Raw genomic sequence first — 9,910 nt, forward strand, 5'->3', positions numbered from 1 at the left:
CACCTCTGCATACATTTTTGCTTCCTCCCACTCCACCCATTTCTACCTCCCGCCTCACATGTGCTCCTTCCTCCCCCACACCTGTGTTCCCTTTCCCACACCTGAACCCACTTCCCCACACATTGTGCTCACCTCCCCACATGTACCTGTGTGCTCGTGTCCCCATCTTCTGTGCTCCTTTCTTCTGAGAGCTTTGCCTGCATCCACCAACCTGTCCCCTTACACTGTGTTTCCCCCACAGACAAGCCTATGATGATCATCACTGAGTACATGGAGAACGGGGCCCTCGACAAGTTTCTCCGGGTACGGATGGGGGGCACTCGGGTTGCACTCTGGTAGGAGGTGGGACTGGGCCAGACAGAGACTGGCTAGGGGCACTGAGGGGCTGTGGCCTGGCAGGGGGAGGGGCTGGGCCGGCCAGGGACTGGCCAGGCACACTGAGGGGCTGTCTTCTGGCAGGAGAAGGATGGCGAGTTCTGCGTACTTCAGCTGGTGGGCATGCTGCGGGGCATCGCGGCTGGCATGAAGTACCTGGCCAACATGAACTACGTGCACCGTGACCTGGCCGCCCGCAACATCCTTGTCAACAGCAACCTGGTCTGCAAGGTGTCCGACTTTGGCCTGTCCCGAGTGCTGGAGGATGACCCTGAGGCCACCTACACCACGAGTGTGAGTCAGGGACTGGAGCTGCTATTGGGGGCATGGTGGGGAGGTGGATAGAGCTTATGGGGCTCGGACTCCAGAGCACCTCTGAGAGCACAGGAGGGGCCCTGAGGCTCTGACTGGCCCAGGGGGGACAGTGGTGACCTGTCTGGGTCCTCTGCAGGGCGGCAAAATTCCAATCCGCTGGACAGCCCCAGAGGCTATATCCTACCGCAAGTTTACCTCGGCCAGTGACGTGTGGAGTTACGGCATTGTCATGTGGGAGGTGATGACGTATGGCGAGCGGCCCTACTGGGAACTGTCCAACCACGAGGTAGGGTTCCTCCTGTCTGCAGGTCTCCATTAGTCCAGACCCATCAGTCCTCCGCTCAGCTACGGTTCACGGAGGGCTTGCTCTGTGTCGGGCTTTGAGCTGGGCTCCCCATGCACATTCCTGCTCTGCTTCTGTGTCTGTTCCTAGATGTGCCTGAGTACACGGGATGTGTGTTCATGGGATTGTGCTAGTATGTCCTTTCGTGTTCATGTTCGCGTGTGGGGGGGTGGGGGGTGTCTGAAAGGCTTCCTGGAGGAGGTGCCATCTGTCCTGAGACCCAGGGCGGTGGCTCCAGGTGAAGGTGAGGAAGGGCATGTGCTCCAGTCTAGGCAGCTGCAGGTAGAAGTCTGGAGCCTAGAGGAGCTGGCTCAGGGTGCACTGTGAGGCTGTCTCCCAGGGTCCCATGGGGTTAACTTCTCTTTCTCCTGAGAACTCTGGCAACAGCCCCTTTGCACAACCTGAAAGAATGCTGGGTGGGAGAAAGGGCTTTTCCATCTGTTTCTGGGGACAGGTTTGGGGGTCGTGAGGCTGCCTCCCCCTGACCGCCTCACCCCCTCCAGGTAATGAAAGCCATCAACGAGGGCTTCCGGCTCCCCACACCCATGGACTGCCCCTCCGCCATCTACCAGCTCATGATGCAGTGTTGGCAGCAGGAGCGCACCCGCCGGCCCAAGTTCGCCGACATCGTCAGCATCCTCGACAAGCTCATCCGAGCTCCCGACTCCCTCAAGACGCTGGCTGACTTCGACCCCCGGTGAGTCCTACGCCCCGTGCCCCAGTTCCACCGCCGCAGGCTCCTGAGCCACTTCCCGACGGTGGCTGGCCAGGGAGCGGGCCAGAGGTGCTGCTCGGCTTCCCTTAGCCCAGAGAGGCCAGACGCCGCAGGCAGCATCAGTGCAAGCACTGTGCCAGCCTCTCAGCATGCTCTAACTCAGCCAGCCCACCTGTACTTGTCCTCAGTGGGCAAATGAAGAAACTGAGGCACTGGATGGTTACGGATGTCCCCCGGCTGACAAGCGGCCAGGCTGGGTTGGACAGCTGGGAGCCTGAGACCCTGCTCTTCGAGTTTTGCCATGCAGTCGGTGGAGGGGGTGGCACTGTCTCCCCGAACCCGACCAGGTGGACTGGAGGGACTGCAGGTCGGGGGACTGCAGGTCGGGGGACAGCAGGCCGTGGTCCCTGGGTTGGAAGGATGGCAGGTCAGGGGACCCCGGTCCTGGGCGGGCTGACCCGCAGCCCCCTCACTCCGGGGCGGCTGGCTCCTGTTGCAGGGTGTCCATCCGGCTGCCCAGTACCAGCGGCTCTGAGGGGGTGCCCTTCCGCACGGTGGCCGAGTGGCTAGAGTCCATCAAGATGCAGCAGTACACAGAGCACTTCGTGGCGGCCGGCTACACGGCCATCGAGAAGGTGGTGCAGATGACCAACGAGTGAGTCGGCCAGCGGTGCCCACCACCCCTCCCACCCGCTTCTCTGTCCCAGCTCCACCCTCTCCGCTTTTCCCATTCTCTCCTCGGTTGGCACTGGAGGCCCGGAGGAGGGGGGGGAGGCCAGGCCCGCAGCTGACAGTTCTGGGTGCCCGCTTCCTCCCTGCGTCCTTTTCCAGCACAGGAGACGAATAGTCAAGATGATGACTATTGTTGAGGGCAGACAGGGTGTCCCTTGTGCCCATGAGCGCTTACTTTGAGCCAGCCCTCAGTGATGGGCCCCCCGATGTCGCACGGGGAGGGGAGAACCAGACAGAGGACTGTGCTGACTTACACAGGGCCCCACAGCCACTAGGGCCAGAGGAAGACACCCCTGACCCATCATCATTGGGAAACTGAGGCAGAGGGGTTACTGGCCTGCTGTGGGTAGCAGGGAGTCGCCATCCGATTGAATCGCTGCCCCTGTTAGCCCTGTGCACAGGCACCATGGTGATCTCTCCACTTAAGAAAACCGAGGTGGAGAGGGGTGCAGTGTGCCTGAGGTCACAGGGCTCCTTCAGGGCGGAGGAGAAACAGGCAGGTTTGTCCCACCCTCCCGGGTGACTCTCCCTACGTGTCCACACTCAGGCCTGTGCTCTGGCCTGGCCAGAAGCGCTGCCCACCCCCTGCTGGCCCAGGGCTTGGCCCTTTCTTTGTCAGGTGTCCCCGGGGAGCACTTCTGCACAGCGCCAGCATGGGGCCTTGGCACAGACACCTCCTCCCGTCCCAGCAGGGAGAGGGCATTAGCCTCTTCGCCTTTTATGCCTCCAAAAATAGCGGTGGTTCCCAATGGGCCAACTTGTGCGGGGTCCAAGATCATGACAGGAATGGGCCCCCCCAGGCACGAGGTTTTGGGAACCGCAAGGAGAGGCTGACCCCACTGAGTTCACAGCCCTGAGATTTGGACCAGGCACGAGTATTCCCGGGGACCTCTGGAAATGGCTCAGGCCATGACCCGCCCCCCAGGGACAGTGGAGGATGGGAATCACGCAGGGGACAGAGTGACCGAAGAGAAGGCATGAGGGTGGGGTGAGGAGCCGACTCCCAGGAGCAGATTGAGTTCAGGTTCATAGCTGCCACTTCCTAGCAGGTGACCTTAATCCTATCAGCTGCTCTCCTTGAGCCTGTGGTTTATACCTGGTGCAGTGCAGGTGGCACACCTGACCACCAGCAGGGGCTTAGTCCAGGGCACTCTCCTCTCCTCGGCATGCCTGCTTTCTGCCCACCATCAGTGGGCAAGTGTCAAGATCCCTTGAACACCTCCTTTTCCCTGAAAGCCTGGAACAGTGCCTGTGACCCCTCCAGGAATTCCCACCAAGGACAGTGCCTCTTCTCTTCTGGGTGACCATGTGCAGGGCAAGGAGAAGTGCTTACAGGAAACACATGTTCTTGGAAGCTTCCCGAAATAGCCCGGGGTGCTCCTCGGCCAATTCCTTTCCCACGAGCGGGACGGGGCTATCTTGGAATGATGGAGGCTGTGTGTGTGCGTGTGTGTTTGGTTTTGTAAAGGCCTGGATAAACGCAGGAAGTCGTTCATAGCTCCCTCCTCCTCCCACCAGCCCCGCGCCGCTCAGAGCTGGGGCCTGCCTTCGACTCCGTTGCCTCCGACCCTTCTTGGGGAATCACAGGGGGCTGTTGACAGCCCCGGCTGTATGCACACAGGCCTCGGATCCCAGTGGGAGGCTGAGAAGGTCTCAGGATCATTCAGCTCTTCCCCAGAGAGGCCCTTCATAAGCCGTGGCTGGGGCTCCAATATCTTACTGCCGCTCCTCGGCCCATGGCTGCCTTCTTGATCTTAGCCTGAGTGGTCACCATCTGGTTTAGGGACACATTGGGCTTCCAGCTAGACAAGTGGCTCTAACGGTTTTCTTAAAGAGCCAGTGTGCATGGAGGGGGTGGTGTCCCAGACAACAGGGCCTGAACAGCAACCTGTGTGGGTGCTGCGGGTTAACAGATATTATGGCCTCTACATGCCCCGGGCATGGGCTGGCTCTGAGGGGGCGTTGACTGGCTCTGTGAATAAGCAGATGCAGGAGACTCCAGGGGTCATTATTTGCTCCCCTCTCCTCTCGCCCACGGCTGTGCACACAGTAGGTAGCCACTCTGTGCATGTGGCCTCCAGTGTCGCAGGGCCAGGGCTGGCATTGTGCCAGCTGAGGCAGGGTGGAGGCAGCCTTACTTCTGGGAGGGGAGTGGGAGGGGCTGGCCACCCTGGATTCCTGACAGGGAAACTGAGGCAGAGGCAGGAACACATTTGGGGTGGTCCCAAGACGGTCACGGAGTAAAGCAGTGAAAGGAAGGAGGGCTTTGTCTTTGAAAGGACAGCGGGGCCTGGCCTGGCTGCTCAGAGACATCTCGAAGCTTCCCATTTTACACACGAAGAAGCTGAGGCCCAAAGACAGACTTCTTGTCTGCCGTTCATGACAGAATAAAACGGCCGGAGGGTTTTTCTAGGAGAGACTCTTTACTGTGGGAGAGCTGGGCAGAGGCCCCTGGGGGGTTCGAGTTGCCGAGGTAGGGGTTCGAGGCTGAGTGGCTCATCATGATGTCACCAGAGCGCTCGCTGAGTATTAACTCAGCCGGCCTGAGAAGCAGCCTCAGCCCCGGTTGAGTCCAGTTGGCCACAGCAGCCTGGGAGAGGGGAGGGCCCATCCCCATGAATACACATCCCCCTTCCTTTCTTCACTTCTTTGGGGGTAGGGGATGGTGCCCCGGTGACAGATCTCAGCCCTTGGTCTCAGGGAGCTCGAATAGCTAGTTCGTAAGTCATCTACCAGAGTCCTCTGGGGCCTGATGGAAATGCAGGTGCTGTCCCACCTGCAGGAGCTCCGGTGTTGCAGTGGGCTGCTAACTGCCTTGGCAGTTCAGCGGTTCTCAACCTTCCTCAGGCCACAACCCTTTCATACAGCTCCTCATGTGGTGGTGACCCCCAACCATCACATGATTTTCATTGCTACTTCATCACTGTCATTTTGCTACTGTGATGAATCGGGCCACCCCTGTGAAAGGGTCATTCGACTCCCAAAGGGGTCGCGACCCACAGGTCGAGGACAGCTGCTAGCCATGCTGCGGGAGAATGAGGCTGTGTGCTCCTGTGGAGACCCCACGGAGCAGTTCTGCTGTTCCCTGTAGGTTGCTATGGGTTGGCATCACCTCATCAGCAGTGAGTTTGGACATTTCTTGGGCACCACCTTCAGAAATTCACACTCAGTCGGTCCTGAGGGGGACTCCAAATCCTGCTGCCCACCCTGGTGGTCTGTGAGCCACACCTTGAGACCTGCAAGTATGGAGAAAACCTCTTTTTCAACTGCAGGTGATAGGTTAGGAAGTTCCCCCAACTGTCTGACCTCTGGTCATCCTGCTGCAGGAAGCTGGCCCTCCCAGAGGTCCTGGAGCTGACTCTGCTCGCGCACCTGGGGCTGCCCTTCCCTGCTCAGCACTCCTCCTCCAGAGGCTCCGGAACCTGTGGGAAAGTCTTGTCTCCGGAATTGCAAACAGGAGCTTGCACCATATAATTAGGCCCCGTTTACAATTTACAGCCAAGAGACGTCCCATAAAAACCTGGGTGTTTTCATGGGTTGGGGCTGGTGGGTGAGGGCAGTAAGGCGAAAACGCCCAACATGAGCAATAAACAGGCCCGCTCCCCGGCTCGGGAGCGTAAGTGGTTTTACGAGGGGATGAGGGGTGCAGGAGGGGAGCCCAGGGCGCCAGCTCCTCCTGGGAGGGATGAGAAGTAGGGTGGTGGGCCCCCTCTAGTCCTGGTGCTGCCTTCCTCCGCGGCCCCCAGCTCTGGGAGTGCTGCCCCCCTCTAGCTGGGCACGGGTGTCCCATGGTACAGGTGAGGAATGTGATGACCAGAAGCTTCTTAGAGACCAGTAGAGCTTTGACCCTGATGAGCCCCCAGCAAGCGTTTCTGGGAAGGAGGAGGGTGCTTGAGCAACAGCCCGGGTGGGGATGGGGGGTACCCAGCTGGCATACAGGCACATGGGGTGGCGGGAGGAAGAGGCTTCTTGAAGGGAGGGGCTGGCTTGATGGCAACTGGTTTGATTTCCCAGCCCCTTGGCCCCGGACAACTCACATCACCTCTGCACCTCTGTTTCCCAATCTGCAACATGGGAGTGAACGTATCGCTCAACTCAACTCACAACTATGGAGGAGATGTGATGGCAGAGCTGCTCAGAGCCCAGGGCCTATCATTTTCCTAACTTGGTCCATGGTGGGCTTCTCAGTGGGCTGCTAAGTGTCGAACCTTCTGGGAGCCCCCTGCCTTTCTCACCACAGGCCCCCCCAAACCTGTTCTCTGTCCCCCTTCTCTCTTTACTGATGCCTTCCTCCCACAGTCACCCAGCCCCGCCCCCCCAGCTCTAGCCCTCATTCTCCTTCTCCTCTCCCCTCTCACAGAGACATCAAGAGGATTGGGGTGCGGCTGCCAGGCCACCAGAAGCGCATTGCCTATAGCCTGCTGGGGCTCAAGGACCAAGTGAACACAGTGGGCATCCCCATCTGAGCCCCCCACAGGACCAGGACCAGGACCGTGTCCCCCTCCGCCAAGAATACTTGAAGCAGCAGTCGCGGCCTCCCTGCCGGTGTGGCGCCGGGCCATCAGAAAACTTATTTATTTCTAGTTGCTCCTTACCGCCACCCAGAGACCTTTGCTGGGGACGGGTCAGGGGGGGGAGGTGGGGGCCTGAATCGAGGATTCGCTCAGGGATCCCCTTGAAGGAAGCCAAGCACTTAGTGGGGACCACTGTGTTCCCAAAACTCCTGGAGCAGAGCCTTTGGACCAAAACGAGGGACATTTCCATACTGACCTCCCCTCAGCCTTCTCCCCGGTTTCAGGGAAGTGGGGGTCAGTCTTTGCCGTGTGTGCGAACAGGGCACCTCCAGGTGCTCTATCCGAGGACAGACTCTCCTGGGCTCTACTGGGTGAGAAGATGCCAGAAGGTTCCCTGCTGCCTTCCCCAGTGCCTTCCTCAGCCCCAGAGGGCCACTTGTCTTCCCGGGGCCCCCGCAGGATGCTTGACTGTGTTGAGGTTTTTTAAATAGATATTTTGTACTTTGTGGAGAGAATGTGTGTGTGGCGGGGGCCCCTTCCGGAGCGAGAAGCAGAGGACAGCCCTGTGTCAGACCTGGGGGGCCGGTGCCGGCAGGCCTCTCCTGCCCGCTCCCCAGCTGCTGCCCTCTCAGACCCCTTTGACGACATTCATTACTGGTCAGTGTTAATGACTCTGTTTTGTTGGGTATTTTTTTTTCTCTTGAACCTTAATTTATTATTTTTTTTATATTTATTATTAGAAAATGACTTATTTCTGCTCTGGAATAAAGTTGCAGATGGTTCACATGATTGTGGCTTTGTGTCTTCAAAGCAGCAGAGGGCTCTCCTTCTGAGCCAGGAGTTGGGTGTGTGTGTGGGGGGGTGGGAGTGGAGACAAAGGGCTTGCTCCCACTGGGAGAGCATTTAAACGGCTTCTTGCGCAACATGTGTAGCCCTGGGAGCGGGGGTGGGTGGGGTGGGCAGGGTGCCCAGGGAGCAGGCCCCATCACCTTTGATCTGGAAGCTTCTGGAGAGGCTGGGAGGCCGGGCACGGTGAGAGCAGCCGTCAGCCTTGCCTCCCACACGTCTCCATGGAGCTGTGGAAATCGATTCCTCGACCATTCGTGTAGGGCTCCTAAGGCTTGCAAAAGACGCTCGCGGGTTTCGGCTTGTTGGGTAGTTTTGCGGGCAGCCTCGTTTCACAGAAGCGGGAAACGGAGGCTGGGCCCAGTGACTGGGCCTGCCCAGGTCCACTGCAAGTTCCGAGGTGGGGGCCTGAACGGGAAGAGAAGTCTGATGAGACCTCTTATCACAAGTGAGGGGCCTGAGGGTCAGAGACGTGCAGTGACTTGTTCAAAGTCACACAACAGCAAGTTGCCCAAGGCTTCGAGGAGAAACCCAGATCCCCAATTTCAAACCGGGAGCGTTCTCTGTCCAGCACGCAAGAGGTCGTCCGCAGTGGGGCATAGGGAAGTGTATGGGCCTTGGTTGGCCCAGATCACCTGGGGCAACGTGGAAGGCTTCCTGGAGGATGTGACCCCAGAGCTGAGGAATGGGGCATGCAGCTTCAAGAGCAGAGGCGTGAGCTGCCTGTTGTGCAACGGAGCCACAAGCAGGTTCGTGTGGTTAGGGTGTGACGGGGGTGCTGGCGAGGTCTGCAGGGTCTTGCAGGTCCAGGAGTCAGGGCACTGGGGAGCCATGGAAGGTTTTATGCAGGGTGTGGCATGATTACTATGCTCTAGAGAGACGTCACTCAAGGCAGGCCCTGCCCCCAGGGCGCCCAACTCCTGGCCCTGAGCTGTGAGGAGACAGAGAAATACTGACCGCAGAAGGAGAGGCCTTGGCCTTCTCTGTCCTGACTCCTGCTGCTGTAAGAGAGTTGCCACCAAGGGGAGCCGGCCCTGGGTCCCAGCTCACTCAGCACCAGTGAGGCCTGCCAGCATTGGATGGGGCTGGGTTTGGGGGAGGCAGGGAAGCGGAGAGACCTGTTGGCTGAAACTGCTTCCCGTTCGTGTGTGCTGGGCCACAGGGGCTGAGTCAGGTCTTCCTGGTACCTAACCTCTGCCTGGTCCGACCCTTGTGGCTGCCGTGGCTCTGTGGCTGAGCTATGGTTATTGCCATCACCACTGATGGAGCTGTCAGTAAGAGAGGGAGCCTGCCGCTTTCCAAACAGATCTGAGCTGGAAGGGCAGGCGGAGGCCAGTCCTGCCTGGATGCTAGAAATGGCTCCCACACGTGGGAGTGGGCCTGGTGTGTGCTCTCGCCAGGCACCCTGATGGCCCCCTGACCCTCCCTGAGGGTACATAGGGTGCATCTGTGGCGGCAGCATTTGAGGCCTTCAACAGCCTCACAAGCGGCAGGGGAGGAGGTTTTCTTTGAAAAGGATGTCACTGGGGGCAGTGACATCCCAGCACCAATGCGTCCACCCAGTGCCCAGGTCTGGGGTCCTAAACACCAGTCTGCAGTGAAAAGAGCCGGGCTCCTTGGAGAAATGGTTGCTTCCAGTGCCATTTGAATGGGGGTGCTGCTAGAGCACTGAAAGCCCCAGGGCCTGCCGGAAGAAGAGGTGCGTTACCAGGACAAGGGTTGGGGAGGGGGAGGGGAGCTGGGGAGCAAACAATCACTGAATGTGGGCGACAACTGATTGTGACGATGTCTACACAAATCTTTTTAAAGAGCGACTTAACTACCAAAGTGTATATGTGAACATTGTATCAAGAAAACTGCTGTAAAAGAAAGAAAGAAACCAGACTTGGCCCATGGCTACCATGGGCGAAGGAGGAAGAGTTTTTGCTTCGGGGGCACTGAGTTTCTGCTAACAGTGGTGGAGTAAGTTGGAAAAGGATGGCAATCGTGGTTGTGCCACACGAAGAATGGCGCTGAATTATACATGTAGAAGTTGTTGAACTGGAGAATGTTTTGTTGTGTATATTTTTG

General features: G+C 58.6%; 1 protein-coding gene across 1 annotated transcript in view; it reads left to right on the forward strand.

The window, feature by feature from the left end:
* EPHA2 (EPH receptor A2) overlaps nucleotides 1–7,783 on the forward strand; it is a 23,369-nt gene extending 15,586 nt beyond the window's left edge. Inside the window, exons 11-16 of the mRNA XM_030887998.2 lie at nucleotides 242–303; nucleotides 460–669; nucleotides 827–976; nucleotides 1,537–1,730; nucleotides 2,248–2,403; nucleotides 6,841–7,783. Coding sequence (XP_030743858.2) covers nucleotides 242–303; nucleotides 460–669; nucleotides 827–976; nucleotides 1,537–1,730; nucleotides 2,248–2,403; nucleotides 6,841–6,946 — 878 coding nt within the window. The 3' untranslated portion in view covers nucleotides 6,947–7,783. The remainder of the gene's footprint in view (nucleotides 1–241; nucleotides 304–459; nucleotides 670–826; nucleotides 977–1,536; nucleotides 1,731–2,247; nucleotides 2,404–6,840) is intronic.
* The last annotated feature ends 2,127 nt before the right edge of the window (nucleotides 7,784–9,910 follow it).

The sequence above is a fragment of the Echinops telfairi genome, unplaced genomic scaffold, assembly GCF_000313985.2.
Source record: "Echinops telfairi isolate 266 unplaced genomic scaffold, ASM31398v2 ScPeMD7_7457;HRSCAF=8495, whole genome shotgun sequence".
In the NCBI taxonomy this organism is placed as follows: domain Eukaryota; kingdom Metazoa; phylum Chordata; class Mammalia; order Afrosoricida; family Tenrecidae; genus Echinops; species Echinops telfairi.